At 46.6% G+C, this 26,972-nt stretch overlaps 1 protein-coding gene across 4 annotated transcripts in view; it reads right to left on the bottom strand.

The window, feature by feature from the left end:
- The window catches only part of SDK2 (sidekick cell adhesion molecule 2), a 577,803-nt gene that overhangs the window by 173,993 nt on the left and 376,838 nt on the right, over positions 1-26,972 (bottom strand). For all 4 annotated transcript variants that reach the window (XM_029599248.1, XM_029599249.1, XM_029599250.1 and 1 more), the window contains exon 3: positions 17,139-17,245. In XM_029599248.1, the coding sequence (XP_029455108.1) occupies positions 17,139-17,245 (107 nt within the window). The remainder of the gene's footprint in view (positions 1-17,138; positions 17,246-26,972) is intronic.

Here is a 26,972-nt window from a genome sequence, read left to right as displayed (position 1 = left end):
TTCATTATAATCACAGAAAGATCAAGCCAATATTCTGCCACTGTTTACAGATTGCTAGAGTTGGTTTAGGATTAGCCATGAAGAGGGCAACTGTCAAGGCTATTTACTCTCGTAAAAGGACTCAGACAGCATTGCCCTCCTCTGTCCCAGCTAATAAATAATAAGCGCCGGCTTCCATGGTGAACACACTTACAGCTGGGTGAAAGTGAGGCGTTCCTGGAGGGAATTCAAATTATATATCATAAGGCATTTAAACTAGAGGACAGGGGTGGCAGAAGGAAGTTGGAATATCACCCCTGACAAATACAGCAATTGGGTGGAGAAATTAATAAATTTCAGCTCAACAGAGTAGAAATGGCGTCGAGAAAGGCCAGCAAGCTGAGTGAGAAAACCTGTACAGCTATGAGTCTGGGGAATAAAATTCCAGATCTGCAGGCCCTAATGGTGGAGGTGGACTTGGATATTATTGCTATTACGGAAACATGGTTCAGTGAGTCTCACGAATGAGATACGGCCTTACCAAGCTATAACTTATTCAGAAAGGATAGAGATGAAAGAAATGGGGGAGGAGTAGCTATTTATGTCAAAAACAATATTCAAACAACTGAAATAAAGTGGGCGTGGGAATGGAAGAAGCGCTGTGGGCTGTCTTAAAAAAAAAAAAAGATGACGTTTCCATTTACACTGGTGTGGTCTACAGGCCTTCTAACCGGACGGAAGAACTGGATAGAGATCTGGCCGAAGACATCCAAAAGGTGAAAAGGAAGGGATTCTGCCAGAAGTACAGAAATTGCGGATGCCCTTCAAGGGGCTACGCTCAGATAAACGGGGGCTGTGACCCATGAGGGAGGAGCCCTACTGGATCTGGTAGTCACAAATGGAGACAGACTCTCAAATGCCCGGGTAGGTGCTCATCTGGGCACTAGTGCTCCTCAGACAGCACGGTTTGATATAACAGCAAAAAAAGGGAGGAAAGTCACACGAAGCTCAAGATCCTAGATTTCCAAAACATAGACTTTGGTAAAATAGGCACTATAACTGAAGGAGGAGTTGGAAGGCTGGGAGGAGATGGGTGAAATGGAACAAGAGTGGGTCAAATGTATGCAAAAAAGTAAATAAAAGGAAAAGGAAAAGGAAACTGATCTGGTTCTCCAAGGTGGTGGCTGATAAAATAAAAAGAAAAAAAAAGCTCAGCATTGAAAAAGTAAAAAGGAACTGAAAAAGAGGAAGGCAGGGAAGAATATAGTGTGAAGTTGAGGGAAGTGATGAAAGAAATCAGGATAGAAAAGGCTTGAGCGGAAGAAAAGGTCGCCAAAGAAGTAAAGCGTAATGACAAAACATTTTTCAGATATATCTGGGAAAGGAGGAAGTCCAGTGGTGGCTTGGTAAGATTGAAAGGAGACATGGAGCAAGGTGAGGAAATAGCAGAAATATTAAACAAATACTTCAGTTTGGTTTTTCACCAAGAAAGACATTGGAGAAGGACCATTGCTGGCTAGTAAGAGAGTACAGATGAGAGCGGGGTAGATGCATGTCCATTTACAGAAGAGAGTGTTTGGGTGAAACTAGGAAAACTGAAAGTGGGAAAGACCATAGGGCCGGATGAGACACATCCAAAGGCTACTTAGGGAACTCCGAGAAGTGCTGGTGGGTCTGCTGAGAGACTTGTTCACTAGATCCTTGGAGACGGGAGTAGTGCAGTAGGATGGAGAGGGCTGGTTGTGGTCCCTCTTCACAAGAATGGTAGCAGAGAAGAAGTTGGAAACTGCAAGGCCGCTTTGCCTTCCTTCAGAGGTGGGAAAATTAATGGAGAGGCTGCTAAAGGAGAGGATAATGAACTGTCTGCAATCCAGTGGGCTACAGGATCCACGACAACATGGTTTTACCCAGAGGAAGGTCCTGTCAAACAAGTCTGATTGGTTTTTCTAATTGGGTAACCAAAGAATTGGAACAAGGAAGAGCTTTACTTGGATTTCAGCAAGGATTTGATATGGTCCCGCATAGGGGGGCTCATGAATAAAATGAGAAGTCTGGGAGAGGGTCCCAAGGTGGTGGAATAGATTACACATTAGCTGACTGACAGGTGTCAGCAAGCAGTGGTAAATGGAACCTATTCTGAAGAAAGAAGAGTGATAAGTGAAGTTCCTCAGGGATCAATTCTGGGACCTGTTCTATTTGATATCTTTATGAGAGACATTGAGAAGGGATTAGAAGGTAAAATTTGTCTCTTTGCAGATGACACAAAGATCTGTAACAGAGTGGACATGCCTGAAGGAGTAGAACGAATGAAAACTCAAGAAGTGGTCGAAAGCTTGGCAGTTGGGATTCAATGCCCAGAAGTGCAGAGTCATGCATTTGGGGTACGGCAATCCAAAGGAGTTTTATGTGTTGGGGGATGAAAGGCTGATGTGCATGAACTAAGAAAGAGACCTCGGGGTGATAGTGTCTGATGATCTGATGGTGGCTAATGCCAGGGGGATGCTGGGCTGCGTTGAAAGAGGCAGAGCCAGCAGGAAAAAGGAAGTGATATTGCCATTGTACAGATCCTTGGTGAGGCCACACCTGGAACACTGCGTTCAGTTCTGGAGACCTCATCTCAAAAAGGATAAGGACAGAATGGAAGCAGTCCAGAGAAAAACAAGCAAAATGGTGTGGGGTCTCTACAGAAAGCCATATGAGATGAGACTGAAGGACCTTAATATGCATACCCTGGAAGAGAGAAGAGAAAGGGGAAATATGATACAGACCTTCAAATACCTGAAAGGAATTAGTGATGTACATAAATCAAATCTTTTTTGATGGAAAGGAACTGTAGAACTAGGGGTCATGATATGAAACACTAAGGGGGAAGACTCAGGAACAATGTCAGGAAATATTTCTTTACAGAAAGGGTGTGGATGCAAGGATGCGATGTGATGTCACGTCTTGAGCGGCTCAATACAGTAAAAACGCGGCGTGTGCACAGGCCACTCTCCTGTGCGCGCGATACAGTATCTTAATTTATTTAAATTAGGCCCGGCGGTAAAAAGAGGCGCTAGGGACACTAGCACATCCCTAGCGCCTCTTTTTTGACGGAAGTGGCGGCTGTCAGCGGGTTTGACAGCCGACGTTCAATTTTGCCGGCATCGGTTTTCGAGCCCGCTGACAGCCTTGGGCTCAGAAACTGGACACCAGCAAAATTGAGCGTCCGGTTTTCCACCCGACAGCCACGGGCTCATTTTAAATTTTTTTTTTTTTAAATTTTTTACTTTTTCTAACTTTTGGGGGCTCCGACTTAATATCGCCATGATATTAAGTCAGAGGGTGCACAGAAAAGCAGTTTTTACTGCTTTTCTGAGCACTTTCCCGGTGCCCGGAGAAATTAACACCTACCTTTGGATAGGCGCTAATTTCTGAAAGCAAAATGTGCGGCTTGGCTGCACATTTTACTTACTGAATCGCGTGGGAATACCTAATAGGGCCATCAACATGCATTTGCATGTTGCGGGTGCTATTAGGTTCGGGGGGTTGGACGCGCGTTTTGGATGCGCTATTACCCCTTACTGAATAAGGGGTAAAGCTAGCTCGTCAAAAACGCGCGTCCAAATGCCGGCTAACAGAGCGCTCCATCGGAGCGCAGTGTACTGTATCAGCCCGCTTGTCAGCAATGTCAGTTCATTCTTTTCACACACTCAGGCCGATGCAGCAGTCTGGGCGGGAGAACTGTGACCTGAATTCCAGCGCACAGTATTTTAACGCTCAGATCAAACATTTTTTTTAAACTCCCAATGCAGCAAGCTAATGAGACGCTAATGAATCGGGAGGGTTACAAAAAACAGGTTTTGCCTTTAAAATATGCTTTCGGAATTTGAGAAGGGGAGAGGGGCATCCTTGACAGGCACTTAAAACTCCTAAAAAAAAGGGAGAACAATGCTTTTAAAAAGTTTTAAAATGTCCGCGGATAAGTCAGTACTTCACTGAGTAAGTGGCGGCAGCCTCTGTTTAGCTGCATAACTACTGACTTATCCGCGGACATTTTAACACATTTTTAAACACCCCCTCCCGTTTTTAGGGATTCTAAGGGCCAGTGCAGTAGCGCTGGAAACCTAAATCCAGTCCTCTGACCCAGGAGTTAAATTTCCAGCGCTAAAGAAAGCTGCGCTGGACAGATGCAGTCTCCCTGCACCGGGAAGCACTGCTTAATGCCCTCATTTGCATGGGATATCCATGGCGGGGATGCGGAGCAGTGTTCCCGTTTAGGGAGACGTTTTCTGCGCCGCAAAATTCCTTGCTTGCGTCGGTGGTTAAGTTTTCCCGCACAGACATGCGCGTGGAAGCTCAGGCAGAAAGGTGCGTTCAGCCGAGCGCACCTTCCCGCCTCGGCCTGGCTAGTAGCAAGCTCCAACCTCGAGCTCAACAAAATCCTCCCAATGCCTTGAGTCTGTGAAACCCTAGTTCTCCTCTCCCAGGCTTCATCTCCTGCTGTCGCTGTTACTTGGGAGGACTGGCACCAATGCAAAATTAAACTGTGCTCAAAGGGTTTGGCATTCCAGTTCCCTGAATGTGAAATAGTGTTCATAGGTGCTCTAACGTGAGACTGCCTCTCCTGTTCCCTCCTCCACCTCCTTTCTTCTTTTTGTCATTCTTCTCTCTCTGCTCTTTCCTGCTTACATCCTGCCCCTAGATTCTCTCCCTCTCTTCTGCTTCCTTTGATTTTATTTTCCCTTCTTTAACCCTTCCTTCGCCTCCTCTGCTCCCATACCTCTTCTATCCACTGTTCCCCTCTCTCTTTCCCGCTTGCCTGGTCGCAGCGACTCCCCTCATACACAGATGCAGCCTGGGGGGGCCCAAGTCTTTCAAAACTGCCACCTCTCCCTTCATCGGCCTCTCTGAAATGAATGTGAATAACACGTCGTGGCGCGTCTCATTTCTGGCCACACAAAGCTGTAGCACCAAAACAGCAGACAGACAACATGGACACAGACATCTTTACTGCCGACAAGGGCAGTTTGGCTGTTAAAAGCCGCATTCCTTTCCGTAGATACAAGGCAAAACGTATTAAGCTTCTGCTAATCTCCCCTTCGCTTCTGACCTCCTTTGTCTAGCTTATACTGTAGGTTTTGATCTGTTCTGACACTGCAGTGGCGCCAATGGGCACCACAATGTCTACAGGCCACGTCCTGGCAGACGGCAGCATAATAATTTTCTGGAGAAAGGAGAGCCCCCCCATACGTTGGCCAGCCGGCCCCGTGTGCTCTCCCTGCTCAGGTTTTACTCAATGCCTTCCATCACTGGACTGCCAATGAGATGAATCCAGCTTTAGCAATCACAGGCCAAACTGACAATGGTTGGGTCCCTTGGAATTCCATGAGACCATGCCTGGGGCAAACAGCAATAGTGGGCAAGGATCCAACCGTCAAAGATAAATAACTAGTGAGAGGAGGAAGGATATCAAAGGTTTCACAATGTCCATGAAGTTCAAAAGGAAGTTTTTATTAAGCTTAGGCAAGCAAAACGTTCAAATTGTCAGCATCAAGCCAGAAGGCTCGTATCAAGAAATCAATGGTCCCCTGACATGGGCCGTGCTTCATGAAAACTGCATCAGGAGGGAGCCCATAAGCTGGGAGAGACTCGAATCAAATTAAAAATGATCATCAAGTAGCATTAAATCCCCAGTTGCATGGCTAGCCTAGGAAAGGTCAGAATTTTTAACAGTCTCATTGACAACTAAACGGTTCAAGATTCAAAATGGGACGGGCAAGATGACACTGACAAGGCTGACAAAAGACCATGACTAGGGGCCAGTATGTCAAAAGTGGAATTCAGAGGTAAAATTGAGCAGATTGGACGGACCAATTAGTGGCTCTTTTTTTTTTTTTTTGCCCTTATCTACTAAATAAGCAATTATGTATTTTTTTCTGTGCTGAGAAAAAAAAAAAAAAACTTTAAAAAATAAACAAGAAGAAAAAATACAGCTGGAACAAAATGGCCTCCCTCTTTAGAAATCCCGCATGCCGCACTTGACTGTGTGGTGCTGAACGCATGGACTTCAGGGCATTCTGTGCTGGCGAGAAGACTGTGGCTCAGCTGTCATCACATTCTCATTTTCCGCTTGCACTAGTGAAGCTTCCCTTGTGTTGCAATGAAGGGCTCGTGTTGTTTGCCCCTGTCCTTTGCTGAAGGTCCCATTCTTTCGGCCCACAGAATGCAAGCTACAGACTCTGATCTCCCCTCTTCCGTTCCCTCTTTAGAGTTGCTAGGGAGCATAGCCTCCTGGTCTCATTTTGTTGCATGGCAGCGGCCTTGAGTATTATGTGTCAAAAGCTCAAGGGTGCATTAAAAATTCAGTTTGCTGCTTGTTACAAGGCTATTTTGCACAACAGGAGGATCTTCACCACAAGGGATCTCTGGTAGCTTTCCCCCCCCCATCCCTGCTGCAAACATCTGCTTCACATAAACAGAACTCGGTTTGAAATAATCTCATTTCCAGGAAGAGGAGAGAAAAATGCACGGGGAGATTGTGCAGGCATTTCCAAACAGGCTGAAAAGTTATCAGCAAAATGCTTCCTCCTGATTGGTGACAGAAGCGGCAAGAGGATCAGGGCTGTCCTTTGTGGGGGAGGCAAAGGACAGCCCTGAACCTTTCGCAGTTTCTGTCGCCGCTTTGATTTAATGTTCAGAAAAGCGATTTATCAAATGTGATAAAGTAAAACAAACTAAAAAGAGTGGCCCCCGGGCCCTGTGCTTTGGTTGCCCTGCAGTTCCACAGTAGCCTTGGCCCCTGGCACTATAATTTACTGACATATTGGGAGCAGAGCTACGCATGTTAGCATCCCCCCCCCCCCCCCCCCCCCCAAGGTCAGCCCTGAAAGGGACCCACAATGCTTGGCAGACAGAGCGCAGGGCGCCGGCCGTTTAGACACGTGCGCTCTGTCTGCCCATTCTGACAAAGCTGCGCACGCCCATCCATAAAGGCTGCAAGGTCCATATTCAAATAGGCAAAGAGGTTTGTCCGGCTAGGTTTGGAATTTAGCTGAGCAAACTCCCAAGTTTTCAGGTTCCTTTCTTCCCACCTGGTAGATTTTAGCAGGAGTAAAAAAGAGGCGCTGTGTTCTGGGGGGAAGGGCTTAAATTTAGCCGGCGCTCTCTGGGTAAGCCTGGCTGTGCTGGAGGGCCGACCCTAAAGTTATCCGGATCAACTTTATCCAAGTAACTTTGACTGCAGCAGGGAACATTCAGCAGAACACGTTGTCTAGTTATATTCCACACTGAATATCCGAGTAAAGTTATCCAGCTTACTCCATACAGACCTCTGTTATGTGCCCCTTCTGCCAAAGCTTCATGTCCCTGCCCTCATGGCTTGTGTAGTGAAGAGAAAGGCTTTGCTGGCATGAGAGCTCCTCCATCTTAAGGAGGTGATAAACGAAGACAAGACTGTGTTTACAAGTGGATACTGGCCGCACTAGGGTTGCATTTAGTTGAGGTGGGAACAGTGGGAGCTGGTGAGGGCAGCAGGGACGGTACAGGTGTTGACTTGAACAGGACACTGCGGGATGGAAGGGGGAAAGATTTAGTGTCTGGCGCATAAGACTTGGTCCCAGGCTCACTTCAGCCAGGGCTAGAAATCTGCCCCGGTCTGTGCCAATAGAAACTCCCAGGTTGTGTGACGGTCCCATTTAACATCCCGTTTTCAGAAGGGCTGCAGGATGGGATCTTGCTTTAAAATGTGGTTTTTCTAGACTGCAGGAATCTGCGTAGCTAAGGATGCTAAAGAAAGACGTTTGTGTCCAGTGAGGTATGCTGAATCCACTCAGAGAGTTGTGCGTTCACTTCTAGCTCAGTACTTCTGAATTCTGCCTCTTACTCTCCCTGTAATCTCCTTATCTGCAGTAGGTAATATAATAATTGTTTCTTTTCTCCTTTCCAAATATTGACAGCAAAGGAAGCAGCTCCCCAACTGCTCTCTCCCGAGAATCCGGCATGTAGCACTGAGGGATCTGGTTTGGTAGAAAGGTCCTTTATAGAGCCAAATTATGCTATTACATGGCCCTGCAGCCACTTGACAGGAAAGAGTTTTCTGTTATGCCGTATAGGCTAGGAGGCTGGAGAGTTCGTAACTTCAGCCATCTGAGAGGTGTAATTACAAGTCGACAATCGATGTTAAACATAGCAGCGCACTATTCATGCCAAATTCCATTTCATTATGTCACTTTTTTTTTTTTCTGCAACTGTGTGCCGGCTGCCTGCTTGCAAGAGCAATTACAGACAGTTCTCCAGTGCTATTCAAACAGCAATAGTAATCCGAGCCAGCGGTCAATTTATGAATGAGACGGAATGGCACTGCAGTCGTGAACCTCCATCCAACCATAACAGACAGCTGACATGCTGCGCTGTGTGTATGCCTCTATCTGCATTGCCGGCTCTACATATGCCACCACGCCTTGTGTGTAACCACACTTCCCAGGCAAGATCACGCGAGCCAACATACAATGTACGACGCTGCCAGTTAGCCCTTCATGCAGAAGGCAGGATAGCGGCCGATAATATCAAACCTCCTTTTCTTGCATCTTAAGACAGTATCATAAAGCAAATACAGATGTGTAAAGTCACCCAAGAGGTATAGCTAAGGGACATAAGTAGCCAGAGTCTTCCCATATATGCACAGAAAAATGCGTGTGCATATATATATAGGGCGCATGGTATAACAGGCACTAAAAAGGGGGTGAATTAGCACAAGATTGAAACTTGGGTTGAAGCCTTGACAATTGGAGCGACTGCTCTCAAGTTTCAAGCTATTTCAACCCCATATATGCAGGGAGAGAAAACCAAGGGCTCTCTGTCAGGCCGATGTGCGTTTTCGACGCGCTAGCGTTACCCCTTATTTAGTAAGGGGTCGAAAACGCGCGTCCAACCCCCCTGAACCTAATAGCGTCCGCAACATGCAAATGCATGTTGATGGCCCTATTAGGTATTCCTGCACGATTCAGTAAGTAAAATGTGCAGCCTAGCCGCACGTTTTACTTTCAGAAATTAGCGCCTACCCAAAGGTAGGTGTTAATTTCTCTGGGCACCGGGAAAGTGCACAGAAAAGCAGTAAAAACTGCTTTTCTGTGCACCCTCCGACTTAATATCATGGTGATATTAAGTCGGAGGTCCCAAAAGTTACAAAAAGTAAAAAAATAAAAATAAAAATTTGAAGTCGGTCCACGGCTTGAAAACCAGACACTCAATTTTGCCGGCGTCCGGTTTCCGAACCCGTCAGCGGGTTTGAGAACTGACGCCGGCAAAATTGAGCGTTGGCTGTCAAACCCGCTGACAGCCGCCGCTCCTGTCCGAAAAGAGGCGCTAGGGAATCGCTAGTGTCCCTAGCGCCTCTTTTTACCGCCGGCCCTAATTTGAATACTGAATCGCGCGCACAGGAGAGTGGCCTGTGCGCGCACCAGGAGAGCGGGCGTTCACCCGCTCTCCCGCGACTTTTACTGCATCGGCCCGTGTGGGAGCTGGCGCTACTTTTCTAACTCTCCTCCTAATGTATAAAGTGACTTAGTACCAAAAGAAGCATTTTCCAAAGGCTGGAAAGAATCAGATGCAAATATTATACCTACAATTGAGGGCCTCTTATCAGCAGAAGGACGGAACACAGAGGAGTGGAAAGACAGAGAAGGAAGGACACCCCTGCCGTAAAGGACAGAAGCCCGAAGCCCACACCATTGAAATCATGAGAAACTTCTTTCCGTGTAGATCGAAGGCCGAACGAGCCCCCGCCCATCTCCCACTGAGAATCAAAAGTGCCAGCACGGCCCCCCCGCCCACCCCCCCAGCCCGACCCGTCCTGATACCACCTTTCCTCCAGAACGCCTTTTCTATCGTCTTTACATCCATGGAAGAGCTGGGGGACTATTCATCCACACGAAATGAAAGGCTGCGTAATTTGCCAGTGATAAATAATCCAGACTTTTCATTTCTTTCTCATTGTACATTCACGGTTGCGAGTCATGCTGAAAGGCTCGCTGCTTTTGTACAGTACCACGCAACCTTTTGAAGAACAAATATATTGAATGAAAGTTGTTACATTTGAATGTTACATGTTTGCTTATAACCTGAGAATGATCCTTTTTTTAGGGCTTGCATTGATTGGGATTACTTTGCTTTTCAGATAACAAACTGGTACATCTATGCTCTTTGAAAATATTTTTATTTATTTATTTATTTAAAAATGTTTATATACCGCAAACAATAAGACATTTGCATGTCCGTCTAGGCGGTTTTCAAATTTACATACACAAGTTAAAAATAAAGCATAGGAAATTTACATATGAAGGTTAAAATAGACATAAGCACTTAAATATGTCGTATTTGGTTATTTGAAAACAAACACTGCAATTACAAAAATAACAACCAAGGTGACGAACAGGTACTTCACCCAGCGCTCTATTAAAGGCTGGCTGTGACTCTGTGGCTAGCTGGGATGCTGGCTGGAGTGTGAGGAAACAGGCTTTTCCATGGCTCCTTGGTGCCAGGTGGTGAAAGAGGCAGGGGATAGGGATAGGGAAATACCTACAGTACCTGAATGTAAACCGATGTGATATCTCAGATCGAATGTCGGTATATAAAAAATAATAAATAAATAAATAAAAATAAATACAGCTCCTCATGCAGGGAGAGAGGGAGACCTTCCCCTGGTCCCTAATTTTGTACACCAAGAGACTTTAATCACTTAAACAAAACTATTACACTCCCAGGCATAATGAAGGGGAACATAAAACTAATTGTAAGTTCTCATTATTTATTTACATTTTCACATGCAGAATGATTTTAACTCTTGGGACCATCGGGGTATCTTCTAACCATGACAAAGAATGCATATTTCGGCTACTATGGATCCAATTGGAGAAATTACTTACCTGATATTTTTGTTTTCCTTAGTGTAGACAGATGGACTCAGGACCAATGGGTATAGTGTTCTCCTGATAGCAGTTGGAGACGGAGTCAGATTTCAATCTGACATCAGCACCAATACATATACCCCTGCAGGAAGCTCTGCTCTTCATATTCTCTTCGAAAAGCAATTGTGGATATATGTGTGTCTGGATAATTTGATTAACTTGGTTAACTTTGATTAACTTGAATAACTTGATTAATGTGATTAACTTGAACTGGTTGATGTGGATTAAAGCTGGAGACTGCCAGTGCACTCAACCGAGAAATGCTGACACCTGGTAACTATGGGTGTCTTAATTAGAGGAAAGGGCGGCTTACCCGTGTTTGTCTTGCTCTCGGGGATCGTCACCCGAGGTTCCGTGTTTGGCGGTAGCCATGGGTGGGATACTGAGTCCATCTGTTCTACACTAAGAAAAATGAAATTATCAGGTAAGTAATTTCTCTATTTCCTAGCGTGTAGCAGATGGACTCAAGACCAATGGGATGTACAAAAGCTACTCCCGAACCGGGTGGGAGGCTGCCCGTGGCCCACTTAGTACTGCCCTTGTGAATGCTGTGTCCTCCCGAGCCTGGACATCCAGGCAGTAGAATCTGGAGAAGGTGTGAATGGAGGACCATGTCACCGCCCGACAGATGTTGGCGGGTGACAACATCTTGGTTTCCGCCCAGGACATTGCCTGGGCTCTAGTGGAATGGGCCTTGACTTGTAGAGGCGGAGGCTTGCATGCCTCTACGTAAGCCGCCTTGATTACTTCTTTGATCCAGCGGGCTATGGTTGCCCGCGAGGCCGCTTCCCCTTGTTTCTTCCCACTGTGAAGGACGAATAGGTGGTCCGTCTTTCATATGGATTCCAACCTTTCTAGGTATCGGGCTAGGAGTCTGCCGATGTTAAGATGGTGAAGACGGCAAGATTCTTCCGAGCCCTTATGCTCGTCTGGAGATGGCAGTGAGATGGTTTGGTTTAGATGGAAGTGAGAAACCACTTTTGGGAGGAAGGAGGGGACCGTGCGTAGCTGTATGGATCCCGGTGTGAACCTGAGGAACGGTTCTCGGCAGGATAGTGCTTGAAGTTCGGAGATGTGACGGGCCGAACATATTGCCACTAGGAATACCGTCTTCAAGGTTAGGAGTCGTAGGGACAGACCTCGGATAGGTCTGAAGGAGGCTCCTGCTAGGAAGTCTAGTACTAGATTGAGGTTCCATAGGGGTACCGGCCACTTTAGGGGTGGTCGAATCTGCTTGACCCCTCTCAGGAAGCGGGAGACGTCCGGATGAGATGCTAGGCTGGTGCCTTCCACTTTGGCTCCGAAGCAGGCCAACGCGGCCACCTGAATGAACCTTGATGGAGTTGAGAGACAACTCCTTCTGTAATCCATCCTGCAGAAATTCCAGGATCGTGAGAATTTTGACTGTCTGCAGAAGGATGTCGTGGTTTTCGCACCAAGCTTCAAATATTCTCCATATTCATATGTAGGTCAGTGATGTGGAAAACTTGCGTGCTCGGATCAAGGTCTCAATCACCGCCCTCGAATATCCACTCTTCTTCAGGAGTGTCCTCTCAATGGCCAGACTGTAAGAGAGAATCAAGTTGGGTCTTCGTGGAGGATCGGGCCTTGCTGGAGCATATCCCTGTGTGGAGGTAGAGGGAGAGGGCTCCCAGTCACGAGCATTCGCATGTCTGTGTATCATGGTCTTCTTGGCCACTAGAAGTACTAGACCCTGTGGTGCTCTATCTTGCGGATGATCCTGCCCAGTAGTGGCCACGGGGGGGGGGGGGGGGGGGGGGGGGGGGGGGGAGGCATATAGCAAGTCTTCCTCTGGCCAGGTCTGGACAAGGGCATCGATCCCTTGGGATTGTGGTTCTTGTCTGCGACTGAAGAAGTTGGGAACTTGGGCGTTGGACCGGGTTGCCAGGAGATCCATGGCTGGGGTTCTTCAGCGGTTTACTATCAACTGGAAGGCTGTGGTCGACAGCGTCCATTCCCCTGGGTCTAGACTTTCTCTGCTGAGGTAGTCTGCAGTGACGTTGTCTTTTCCCGCAAAGTGGGCAGCTGAAATCCTTGTAGGTTTGCTTCCACCCACGCCATTAGGGGATCTATTTCCAGGGACACCTGTTGGCTTCTGGTTCCTCGCTGGTGGTTGATGTAGGCAACTGTCGTGGCATTGTCTGACATGACTCTGACAGATTTGCCTTGGAGTCTGTGACTGAGCCATATGCAGGCTAGTCTGACCGCCCGGGCTTCCAGTCGGTTGATGTTCCATCCCGACTCTTCCTTGTCCCATTGCCCTTGGGCCGTGTGTTCCTGGCAGTGGGCTCCCCAACCTCATAGACTCACGTCCGTGGTGAGCAAGATCCAGGCCAGTTGAGATAGCCTTACTCCCTTGTTCAGATGGTCTTCTTGTAGCCACCATTGGAGCTGGTTCCACACCTCCTCCGGGAGCTGGAGGCGAACGGAGTAGTCCTGGGACATCGGGTTCCACCGTGACAGTAGGGAGCGCTGTAGCGGTCGCATGTGAGCTCTTGCCCATGGGACCACTTCCAGGGTTGATGTCATGAGGCCGAGGACTTGGAGGTAGTCCCATACTTTGGGGCGAAGACTTGTTAGCAGGTTTCGCAATTGGTTCATCAGTTTTCTTCTCCTTGTAGGAGGAAGAATGACCTTGTCTTGTCTGGTGTCGAACCAGACTCCCAGATATTCTAAAGATTGGGAGAGCTGTAGACAGCTCTCCCTGTTTGTGTTGACAACCCACCCAAGGTTCTCCAGTAGAGCCTTGACTCTGGTGATCGCCTGATGACTTTCCTCTGGAGATTTTGCCCTGATCAGCCAATCGTCCAGATATGGGTGTACGAGGATTCCCTCTTTCCTCAGTGTCGCCACTACTACCACCATAATTTTGGTGAACGTCCGAGGGGCTGTGGCGAGCCTGAAGGGTAGTGCCCGGAACTGGTAGTGGTAGTCCAGGATCGCGAAATGCAGGAAGCGCTGATGCTCGTGATGGACCGGGATGTGCAGGTATGCTTTTGACAAGTCCAGAGATGTAAGGAATTCTCCCGGCTGTATCGCCTTTATGACCGAGTGAAGGGTTTCCATGCAGAAGTGTGGTATCCTCAGGTAGCGGTTGACTGATTTGAGGTCCAGGATGGGCCGAAACGTTTCCTCTTTCTTGGGGATGATAAATAGATGGAATAGTGCCCAGTATTTTGTTGTTGCATGGCCACCGGCGTTATGGTCTTTAGGGCGAGCAATTTGGCCAGTGTGATTTCCACTGCCATCCTCTTGGAAGGTGCGTGGCAAGGAGATTTCACGAACTTGTCCGGAGGGATGTTGTGAAAGTCCAGATAGTATCCCTCTCGAATGATGGTTAGGACCCACTTGTCCGCTGTTATCTTGACCCATCTTTGGTAGAATAGGGCAAGCCTGCCCCCTATGGCTTCTTCCTGTGGATGGGTCAGCTGATTCTCATTGTGGGGTGTGGCTTGGGCCTGTGCCAGAGCCGGCTCCCTCTTGTTGTGCTTGTTCCGAAAGGACTGGCCCCTGCCTGCGGGGCGAGGTGCTTGATATGTACTCTTGTAGGGTCTAAAATGCTGTGATCCTCTGCCCTTAGGTAATCGGGGAGAGGGGCATTGGCTTCTTTTGTTCTTGTCCTCCAGTAGCCGAGGTAATGGGGATTCGCCACATTTGTCGGCTAACTTCTCCAGTTCGCTTCTGAACAGGAGGGCTCCTTTAAAGGGCATTCTCGTGAGTTTCGTCTTGGAAGTCGCATCGGCTGACCAACTTCGGAGCCAGAGTTGCCTTCTGGCTGCCACTATGGATGAGACGCCCCTGGCTGAGGTGTGTACCAGGTCAGAGGTCACATCCGTGAGGAAGGATACCGCTGGTTCTAGTGGTTTGACTGGCGAGGTGGAGTTCCTGGTCATGGATAAGCAGGCGCGTGTCACCATGGCACAGCAGGCAGCAATCTGTAGTGACATAGCTGATACGTTGAAAGACTGTTTAAGGATTGATTCCAGACATCTGTCCTGGGCATCCTTGAGTGCCGCTCCTCCCTCGACTGGAATGGTAGTGCGCTTTGTGAATGTGCAGACCATGGCGTCCACTTTGGGGAACACCAGGAGATCTTTGGCTGAGGATTCCAGTGGGTAGAGGGCTTCTAGGGCCCATCCGCCTTTGAAACTGGCCTCCGGAGCATCCCAATCCAGGTTGATCAGCTGTTGTACGGCTTGCAGCAGAGGGAAATGGCGGGAGGGCTGACGGAGTTCCTCTAGGAGAGGGTTCGTCTTCGGGTTCCCCTGAGGCACTAGTGCCTGGGATGGCGAGCTCCTTCAAGGTGAGAGCCACGAGATCTGATAGCTCGTCTTTGGAGAAAAAAACGCCTCATGGTTCGGTAGGGTTCCATTCCTGGAGTGATTTCCCCTTCCTCCAGGAATTCTTGATTTTCGTCCGAGGTGTCCGTGTCCCCTATGGTGAGGCTTTTGGCTGGGAGAGGCACGTCTCTGGGGGGCCTAGAGGGCCCTGGGAGGTTAGGGTCCCCTGGGGGAGGCTGTGATTGTGTCATTGGTGTCACTGGTTGCATGTGGACGAAGGGAAGGGAATTCTACCCAGGAAAAGGATGTTGGATCTAAATTGAAAGCCGCTGCGTCCCCAGGGTGCCCCGTTTGAGGGAGGCTCGCGCTGGGGGTGGAGAGGTCCAGTGTCCACCAATAGGTGGATCCGGATTCCTGTACTGGCTGGGGAGGGCCTTGACCTGGTTCTCCCAGAGCCTCCTCGCACTGTCAGCACAGGGCTGTGCCTCTTCGTGCTGCACAGCTCTTATGTGGCAGACTGGGCAGAGGGCTTGTGCCTTGACCTTCTTGGCTGGTGGTGCCATGGTTTGTGCGCATAGGATCGCAGAAAGCCCTGTTTAATGTGCGCGCTGGGAGGTTTAGTTATGTGCTCCGGGTGTGCCGAAGGCGTACATGTAGGCCGGGATGCACGTTCACAAGGATGTGTGCGCAGCTGTGCGCACAGACTTAACTTATGCGCCCGGCACCGTTGAGCGTGTGGCTGTGCGCCCGGCCCCCTCGTGCACGTCGCTGTGCGCACGGTGCTTATGCGCGTGCCGATGTGTGCACAAGTAAATTGTGCGCCCGGCTCGTCTCTGTGCGCACGGTTCGATTAGGCGGACAGGACGGCGATCAAGGGTAAATGGTGTCGGCGACCACACGAGCAATATGGCAACCATCTCGGAGGGTCTCCATGTGGGAGGACCCTCGTATCGGATCGGGGTCTAGCCCAGACGGGGCTGATCAACCCGATAGCACAGACGCCGACTGGTGATCTGTTCAGCTTTCCAAGCCTCGGAGACTTTTAGAGTTTTCTATCTTACCTTGTCTCAGCGTGTCCCGGTTTCGTTCTGGGCAGTCTCCGGTTGCCGGGGGAGAGGGAAAGCACCTTCGCCGCCACGCTCGGTGTTGCACCCGCTGCCTCTCAGCCACTCCCATTGCTAGGGGCTAAGTCCACGCCAGGAACCGGCTGCCGGAGCGAGGCCTACCTCTGAGGGATCTCGGAAATCACCTCATGAATTCTCAACGGGGAGGGACCCGTAGGTATCATCGCAGGAGAATGTGGCCATTCTGTAGAGGTAAGATTTCTTCTTGTTTGGAATTTTCTTTGGTTTGAATACTCTAACGCTGTGCAAGCATGTATAGAGTCCCGAACTGCTATGGAGACGGAGAAATACTGAAGAGCAGAGCTTCCTGCAGGGGTATATGTACTGGGTGCTGACGTCAGATTGAAATCTGACTCCGTCTCCAACTGCTCTCAGGAGCACACTATACCCATTGGTCCTGAGTCCATCTGCCACACGCTAGGAAAATGGCGTTTCAGCACAGGTGACTTGTTGACCTGCTATGCTGCAGCGCTGGTTCCCTGGAGCGATATCCCATTATGCATCGCTGTCATTAGCAGACAGCCAGAATAACACAATGTTTCGCTGAAAGCTCAGCACTGATGCTTAGCTGTGACGGCAGGCTTTCAAGATGTGAGACCCCCTGGACTGAGACTCCCAACTCATTCCCTGCACAGCACATGGCTGACAACCGCAGTCAGTGACAGGGCACCAGTTTTCCCAGAGCCAGCTGAGAACCTTAACGCTTATCCTTAGCTTGCTCTTCTGCTTTACTGCGTGTCAAACAGGACCCTGGCTCCTTTGAAACCATGAAGGACAACATCACTTACATGCCACCTGGACTTCTGTTTGCCTCTGTAGCAGGGCTCCCATCCGGTTGCGGACAACACAGCGATAGAAGCCAGCGTGTGTGCGGTCCAGAGATGTGATCATGTACCTAACAGAGAAAGAAAGAGGAAAATACAAGAGTTCCCTAGGTCAGACATTTGGAGAAGGTATTAGGCACCCTAGGCATAAAACTTACAGCCTGCGGCACCCCTCCCCCATTACACCCTCCCCACACACATTTAAAAATTATGCATTTATAGTAGATTTTATATGAACCAGAACATTTAAAGTACAATCTTCTGAGGTAAAAATATCACATGTATATTTTATCTACATGCAATGCTGTAAAACCCAACAAAAAAGTAAAAAAAGACAATTGGAATTAAGTTTATTGCAATGTGAGTTTGGTATGGGCTTGGTCCTCAGAAAGCCAGGAGTAAATTGAATTACAATTTCAATATAGTAAATCTCCCATACCAAAACTGCAATAACTGCCTAACATCCCTACTTATGAAAAAGCAACACTGCAATTATTACACTGGGCCCTAAAATACCAATTTCAATACCAATTTCAATATAGTAAATCTCCCATACCAAAACTGCAATAACTGCCTAACATCCCTACTTATGAAAAAGCAACACTGCAATTATTACACTGGGCCCTAAAATACCAATACACCTACTATTAGGAAAACAGAAAATGCCAAACTGCTATAGATCCCTACACACTAGCATAATATGTCAACTCTGTCACACATGAAAAATACAAACAGACCCTCAATAAATGCAGAATAAAGTGATCATAAAGTAGTAATACAAATGTGCAGACAAAAACTGAACTGTAAACCGCAACAAGTCAGACCATGTATACAGTGCAACAATGGAAAAACAGAAACTTAACAATTCTTCATAAAAAATTAAATAATAAAATAAGGAAATAAAAAATATTGATAGAAGTAAAACCATACTAATTAAAAGAATATTTCAAAACAGCTGACAAATAGATTACCATCCAATAATACTGTATAAAGCTCATATAAATTTTCTAGAGACCAATCAAATATTTCAAAACAGCAGACACATACACCACCCAATACTTAAAACTTAAAAAAGGATAAAACACCCTGCTTTCCATACCTGGGATCTTTTGATTTCCAGATGCCCTGAGATTGTCATGGATTAGCAGGAAAGAGGAGAGGAGAGGTATTGTTGCTCACAGTTTTTCTCCTCTCTCTCATATATTCACACATGCTGAACCACAGAACATGCTCTTTCTCTCTCTCTCTCACGCACACACACACATACACACACAGAAGACATGCTCTCACACAAACACACAGAGACAGACATGCTCTCACACACATACACACAGGCATGCTCTCACGTACACACACACAGACCTGCTCTCATACATATGGACATACTCCCACACACATACTCCCACACAGATAGACATGCTGTCGTATATATACATGCTCTCACATATATATACACACAGACATGCTTTCACACACACAGACATAATGCTCCCATCAGACATATTCACTTCCTTCCATCAAAGGCAGAAGTCTAGTGGGCAGCCTCCTTTTCTTGAGGCCGCAGGGACTAATGCAGCACTGTTTTCTGCATCTGCAGGGGAGGGGGAGGAATGGCATGCTGTTGCTTCTCCAGCGCTCCAACAATGCACGGGCCTAGGGCCAATGTTTCCTCTTCCTGCGCAAGGGATGTGCCATTTTTTCCTCTGCTTCTGGCCACGACTGCATGACCTCTCCTTCTTCCCGCCCACACGGATCTACCACTTCCTCTTGCAGGCGGGCGGGAAGGAGAAGCTATGCCATCACCGTTTCCAGACCGGTGGCACTCTAGGCAGCAGCCTAGTCCATCTAGTGCTTCCACCAGCCCTGATCACCCCTAGTCACGCTATTGCTGCCTCCTCATCCAGCTTGATCCAAATAGGCTGATGCAGCCTTGGATTTGCACCCATTGCATGCAGAGAGTTTCTATTTTACTTAGGGATATCAGATCTTATCTCCAGAGGTATTTCTAGAAAGACTTGGGGTACAAGCCTGTATTGATCTTCCACTCACCACCCCCTATCCCTGAGGTTTTGTAACTCACCTCAGGCATTAGAGTGATAAGGCACTAAGTAATAAGTTTCCCATATTCGGCCACTTATCCAACTAAATTATAGCTGGATAAGTCATTATCTGGCTATAGTTTAGTCAGATTAAAAAAAAAGAGACATTTCGAGGTCATGATTGACTTATCCGGCCATCTCAGACAATTTTCAATAATAACTGATTAAGTTCTCTGGACAAGTTTAGACCTGCTTCAGAGCAGATCTAAAGTTATACACGGCTTGTGTGGCTGGATAAGCAGCCTCTTAACTGGATAACTTTAGGGATGTGCAATTGTTTTAATGAATTTGCAAAATGCAACAAATATGGGGAAATTCATTTCGTTTGGGGGGGGGCCACGAAATGAATTGAGGAGCCCCACAAATTAAACAAGGGCTGTGGCTTAGGCCTGCGCTCGACACTGGAGACTTGGCCAAGACCCGAGCAGGTATAGAACCCCCTGAAAAATTAATCACTTGATCCATTGGGTAACCGAAGCATGGCCGGTCAGGTCCTGATGCCTGGGCCTCGGATCCCCACCGGAACGGGTAAGTAAGGGCTGGGGGAGGATCCTGGCCCCGGCATTTTTCTGGGTGGGAGGGATGCATGATGGAGTTGGTAGGCCCTATTTGCTTTTTTTCTTTTTAATGAAAGAAACAAATCAAACATTAAACGAATCAAAATTCATGGGGGAAAAAAACCTCCTGAAAGTGAAACGAAAAACAAAACAATTTTTTTTACTCTTGCACAACCCTAGATATCTTCAAAGCTGTCCAGTTAAATGACAATCCAGTACATTAAAAAAAAAAAAAGAATTACTGTGGGCCCCCAGCCTGATTTCCCCCCCCCCCCCCCACCATCTCAAATGTTACAAACCCTTTGTGGCCCAGATCCTCCAGGCCTCTGCCCTCCCCCTGGAAAAAAATTAAACCAAATAGTGCAAAGTCGTCACCCTCCAACCCCCATTCTGCCATCCCCGCCAAGGCCTCCCACTCACCCAGTACCTTCCACTAGACTCATATATGGCCTGGGATCTCAGTCTGTAGTAATCCCAGGAGCTTCCAGTGTAGCTCTTAGCGAGCTACACTGGAAGCCCCCAGGATCGCCGCAGACTGCGATCCGGGGTCACGTAAGGGCCTTTTGAAAGGGGTAAATAAGGCTATTTACTGAAAGTATAGGGAAGAGGGAGGAGATTGTAGTGACATGTGATACCATAGACTGAAAATCTATCTCTCAAAAATTGCTCCCCCTTGGCAACTCCAATATTGAGAGGGGCTGTGAGGTTCCCCTTTTTCACAAAAATTAAAAAAAATATATATATTCCCCCGCTCTATCCCACTCTGGGGTTTCGTAGATGAGGGCAGGAAGCTCCAGATGCAGTCGTAGCCTTGGCACTGGTGAGATTCAGGTTACTGAACTGCCAGGGCTGAGGATAAGCCCAGGTGTTGGAGTATCTTATGTGGACTCTGCAGGCAGGGGACTCGGTCTGGCCTGGAATCTGTTAGTGCCAGGAGAAGTACTTCCAGGGATGTGGAGGTAGGAACAGTTACAGCAAAAAGAGATGTGCTGGAGCTCATGGAGGGCAGAGCAAAAAAGTGATCCAAGCTGTGAAGGAGGGGAAATCACAAATTCAGAGCTGAGCTAAGCCTGTCCGTGACAAGGATAGGTGCAGTGAAGGGATGAATGAACTAAACCTGCAGAGAAAAGGATCTTTCTAAGGAGGGTGAAGAGGAACCTGCTGGGATTGGAAGGATAGGAATTGGGAGGGGAACAGAGAAGGATGGGCTAAGGAGATATGCAAGTCAGGGAAAAATGTATACTTTATGATTTTGAACTGGGATCTGCTCAGTTCAGAGGGTGGGGTTTTACTCACAGAGCCACAGAATAGCTCAGAGAGAGAGAGAGAAAGAGCTAACTCTAGCATACAGATAGTTTACTATATGGCCCCACCCCTGAGGATCCAAATCGATCCTCAAGGGACTTAAAATGAGTGCTGGGACAACTCACAGGTATTCCCAGCATTAATTTGGCACGGAGGCCAAAACAAAATTGATAATCTATCTACATTGTGTTGTGCTGTTCTGGAAGGATTCTATGGTGCAAAGACCACATCTGTATCTTTGGTTTGGAAGTAAGCTTTTTATGTTTTTATTTATTTATATACTGTCACTCTGTATACAATTGTGGTGGTCCACAGCAAAGTTAAAACATAATTATATTACACAACAATTACAAACTATAAAATACAGTCTATGAATTATTGTCATCAATGCCTCTGGGGGTTATACAGATCCTTGCCAATTGCACTGTCTTAAAAATATATGACTGCTCTCATTCAATTTTTATGCCTTTTGTCCTCTGTTATGCACTGCAGATAATAGAACAGAAAGTTCTCAAGTCAGGAACCATCTTATAAATAAAAACTTTACTAATGCATTAATCCTGGGTCCATGTGCTGCAGAGCCTTCAGCCTGAGAATGAGGAGCAGAGCAAACTAAGAGGGATGTAGGGCGTGGAGCAGGCAGAGGGTTAAAAGAGAGGGCGTAAGGAGGGGAAGGGGAAAAGAGGATAAGAAAGGGAGAGAAGGAAGATGAGATTAGGAGAATGTGAAAGAAAAGAGGGGGGAAGTTGAGAGAACGTGATGGGGACATGCAAGGGGGGGGGGGAGCGAAGGAGCAGAGAGGACACTGGAGGGGATGAGCTGGGATTGGGGAAAAGAATGACTGATGGTACTTTGACTATGTCCCTAGCTTTTGCTTTGACCTCATGACTCTTCCCCATGTCCGTATTACCTGCTGCTCTCTGGACAGGCTGGTCAGCCACACTCACGAGCCACTGTATTTTGTTTTTCTTTTTTTTTGCTGGGGGCACTGTAATTTGTATTGAGGAGGAGAGAGCTGGGACTGGGGCCACCTCAAGCAGACTCGGGGCACAGGCCCCCCACGTGCCCATAGCTAACGATGCCCCCTGCTTATCTCCCTGCATGCAATGGGGCAAAACCAGGACGGAATCCGCCCATTTGAGCTGGCCCGGGCCCGGGTGGCAACAGTAAGTGACACCGACTTTCTTGCCCTGCTTCTTGGCATGCCATCACTGCCAGCCTTTCGCTGGCCGGAGACACGGAGAGGCTGACAGGACGGAATGAAAAGCGGCAATTTTCAACAGTAATAAAAATATGATTTCTGAAAGAGACCCAGTCAGTCCATTGTTCAGCTTCTGAAGGTTTGTTTTTTTTGCTCTTCACATTTGTTAAGACACCTGCTGTGGTTATGAATTGTGTTTTGCAGTACACAAATTATTTCAGGAAAGGCCAGGAAAATAAAGCCCCATCTGGTTGCCATGACTATGGCTTTGCTGGAGTCTTTTTTTTGTAGCTTTGGCTGTCAATGCTGCATCCTCATGTCTGGGGGCAACTCTGGCACTGGGAGAGGTGGAGGGAAACTTCAGAAGCACTACAGTGGGCACTTCCAGTGCAGGACATAACTTCCAAGGGTGAGATGGTGCCAGGGTACAAGAAGCTTTTCCTCTGTCACAGGAACTTCAACAAAGCAGTCAATGCAGGCCCTGTGTGTGAAGGGCCACGTTTGTCTGCTCATCCAAATTCTCGATTGGTTTCTTTAACAGAGGAGCCAATGTGCAATGCAGCCATTGTTGGCATGTCAGAAAGCTTAAGGATGTCACACGGTTAGGTACATCATAGTGTGATATAATCTAAAAGGAAAATTTAAAAGCTGGACGCGCGCTGAAATCAGAAGATGGGTGCCCATCAAGCCCAGCATCCTGTTTCCAACAGAGGCCAAACCAGGCCACAAGAACCTGGTAATTACCCAAACATCAAGAAGATCCCATGCTACTGATGCAATTAATAGCAGTGGCTATTCCCTAAGTAAAATTGATTAATAGCCATTAATGGACTTCTCCTCCAAGAACTAATCCAAACCTTTTTTGAACCCAGCTACACTAACTGCACTAACCACATCCTCTGGCAACAAATTCCAGAGCTTTATTGTGCGTTGAGTAAAAAAGAACTTCCTCCAATTAGTCTTAAATGTTCTACTTGCTAACTTCATGGAATGCCCCCTAGTCCTTCTATTATCTGAAAGTGTAAATAACAGATTCACATCTACCCGTTCTAGACCTCTCATGATTTTAAAGACCTCTATCATATCCCCCCTCAGCCGTCTCTTCTCCAAGCTGAAAAGTTCTAACCTCTTCAGCCTTTCCTCATAGGGGAGCTGTTCCAACCCCTTTATCATTTTGGTTGCCCTTCTCTGTACCTTTTCCATCGCAACTATATCTTTTTTGAGATGAGGCGACCACAATTGTACACAGTATTCAAGGTGCGGTCTCACCATGGAGCGATACAGAGGCATTATGACATTTTCCGTTCTATTAACCATTCCCTTCCTAATAATTCCTAACATTCTGTTTGCTTTTTTGACTGCTGCGGCACACTGAGCCAACAATTATCCACTATGATGCCTAGATCTTTTTCCTGGGTGGTAGTTCCTAATATGGAACCTAACATCGTGTAACTACAGCAAGGTTTATTTTTCCCTATGTGCAACACCTTGTACTTGTCCACATTAAATTTCATCTGCCATTTGGATGCCCAATCTTCCAGTCTTGCAAGTTCCTCCTGTAATGTATCACAATCCGCTTGTGATTTAACTACTCTGAATAATTTTGTATCATCCGCAAATTTGATAACCTCACTTGTCGTATTCCTTTCCAGATCATTTATATATATATTGAAAAGCACCGGTCCAAGTACAGATCCTTGAGGCATGCCACTGTTTACCCTTTTCCACTGCGAAAATTGACCATTTAATCCTACTCTCTGTTTCCTGTCTTTTAACCAATTTGTAATCCACGAAAGGACATCGCCTCCTATCCCATGGCTTTTTAGTTTTCTTAGAAGCCTCTCTGAAAATCTTAGAAGCCTTCTGAAAATCCAAATACACTACATCTACTGGTTCACCTTTATCCACATGTTTATTAACCCCTTAAAAAAAATGAAGCAGATTTGTTAGGCAAGACTTCCCTTGGGTAAATCCATGTTGACTGTGTTCCATTAAACCATGTCTTTCTATATGCTCTATGATTTTGATCTTTAGAATAGTTTCCACTACTTTTCCCGGCACTGAAGTCAGGCTCACTGGTCTATAGTTACCCGGATCACCCCTGGAGCCCTTTTTAAATATTGGGGTTACATTGGCCATCTTCCAGTCTTCAGGTATAATGGTTGATTTTAATGATAGGTTACAAATTTTAACATTATAGATCAGAAATTTCATTTTTTAGTTCCTTTAGTACCCTAGGATGCATACCATCCGGTCCAGGTGATTTGCTACTCTTTAGTTTGTCAATCTGGCCTACTACATCTTCCCGGTTCAAAATGATTTGGTTTAGTTCGTCTGACTCATCACCCCTGAAAACCATCTCCGGAACTGGTATCTCCCCAACATCCTCATTAGTAAACACGGAAGCAAAGAATTCATTTAGTCTTTCTGCAATGGCCTTATCTTCCCTAAGAGCCCCTTTAACCCCTCGGTCATCTAATGGTCCAACCGACTCCCTCACAGATTTCTTGCTTCGGATATATTTTAAAAAGTTTTTACAGTGAGTTTTTGCCTCTATGGCCAACTTAATTTCAAATTCTCTCTTCGCCTGTCTTATCAATGTTTTACACTTAACTTGACAATGCTTATGTTTTATCCTATTTTCTTCAGATGGATCCTTCTTCCAATTTTTGAAGGATGTTTTTTTTTGCTAAAATAGCCTCTTTCACCTCACCTTTTAACCATGACGGTAATCGTTTTGCCTTCCTTCCACCTTTCTTAATGCGTGGAATATATCTGGACTGTGCCTCTAGGATCGTATTTTTAAACAATGTCCATGCTTGTTGAATACTTTTAACCTTTGCAGCTGCACCTTTCGGTTTTTTTCTATTTTCCTCATTTTATCAAGGTTTCCCTTTTGAAAGTTTAGCATTAGAGCTGTAGATTTACTTATTGTCCCTTTCCAGTTATTAGTTTAAATTTAATCATGTTATGATCACTATTGCCAAATGGCCCCACCACCGTTACCTCTCTCACGAAATCCTGTGTTCCACTAAGAATTAAATCTAAAATAGCTCCCTCTCTTGTTGGTTCCTGAACTAATTGCTCCATGAAGCAGTCATTTATTATATCCAGGAACTTTATGTCTCTAGCAAGTCCTGATGTTACATTTACCCAGTCAATATTGGGGTAATTGAAATCTTCCATTATTATTGCACTGATAAATTGGTTAGCTTCCCTGATTTCTCTTAGCATTTCATCATCTGTCTGACCATTTTGTCCAGGTGAACGGTAGTATACTCCTATCACTATACTCTTACCCAACACACATGGGATTTCTAACCATATAGATTCTACTGAGCATTTAGTCTCTTGTATGATCTTTATCCTGTTGGACTCTATACCCTCCCGGACATAAAGTGCCACACCCCCACCAAGTTGATCCTCCCTATTATTGCGATATCATTTGTACCCTGATATAGCTCTGTCCCATTGGTTATCCTCCTTCCACCAAGTCTCTGTGATGCCAATTATGTCAATCTCATCATTTACTGCTATACACTCTAATTCTCCCATCTTACGTCTTAGACTTCTGGCATATATACATTTCGAAGTGTGTTTTTTGTTAGTATTAATAACCTGCTTTTCAGTTGTTAGGGATAATTTAGAAATCATTAGCTTCAGTGATTTTTTACATATAGGCACATGGGCTACGTTTTCTTTTATTGGAACCTCTCTGTTGGGATGCCCTAACTCTCCTGTTCCATTAGTATCCTTCAAGGATACATTGCTCCAAACCATGCACTGCTGAGTGACTGTTGGCTTTCCCCCTTGTTCTAGTTTAAAAGCTGCTCTATCTCTTTTTTGAAAGTTAGTGCCAGCAACTTGGTTCCACTCTGGTTAAGGTGGAGCCCATGGGCTGACCCAGCATGGCAATATTTTATGTTCTTATGTACTTGCACGTGTGCACCCGATTTTATAAGGCAGCCAGATGCGCGCACAAGTGCCGGTGCATGAATATCTCACGTCGGCCAAAAAAGGGGCAGGGTGGAGCGCGCATGTTATAAAATCGTCGGGTATCTGGGCGTGCGATGGCACACACATGTATATGTGCACTCGCGTGCCCATTTGAAAGCAACCGTCCCTGTCTCACTCCTAACTTCCTCATCAGGTTAGCTTCGCTTATGCATCACAGTGCCTTGTCATGTAGGGATGCACTGACATCTTCAAAATAGGTTTGTCTAGCAATCAGCCGTGACTGGGAAAATCTTTCAAAGTTTCAGCAAATCTGTTATCCAGGACAGTCCTGAAAACAACCAAATCCGACAGCAAGAGTGACAGACATCAGACTGCAGTTTGCAGAGGAGGCCTTTCCGATAACTCACCACAGAGCAAACAGAGAAACCGATCTCCTTTCCAAAGTTCATCATTTTATAATCTCAAGTTAGCTTATCAATTGCAACTTTCTGTTCTTGTTGATTTTCTTCCTCACAAATTTCTCTACAAAGACATTTTGCTCCAATGATGGAAGCTACAAGTGGAAGCGTGGCCTAATGGCTAACAGCAGAGAAGCAGGGAAGCCAAGGTTCAAAGGTCACTTCACCAACTGACATTCCTTGTGAAGATGGGCAAGCCACTTAACCCTCAGATATCAATT

This window comes from Rhinatrema bivittatum, chromosome 4, assembly GCF_901001135.1.
Source record: "Rhinatrema bivittatum chromosome 4, aRhiBiv1.1, whole genome shotgun sequence".
Taxonomy (NCBI): domain Eukaryota; kingdom Metazoa; phylum Chordata; class Amphibia; order Gymnophiona; family Rhinatrematidae; genus Rhinatrema; species Rhinatrema bivittatum.
This window is presented reverse-complemented; position numbering and strand designations above follow the sequence as displayed.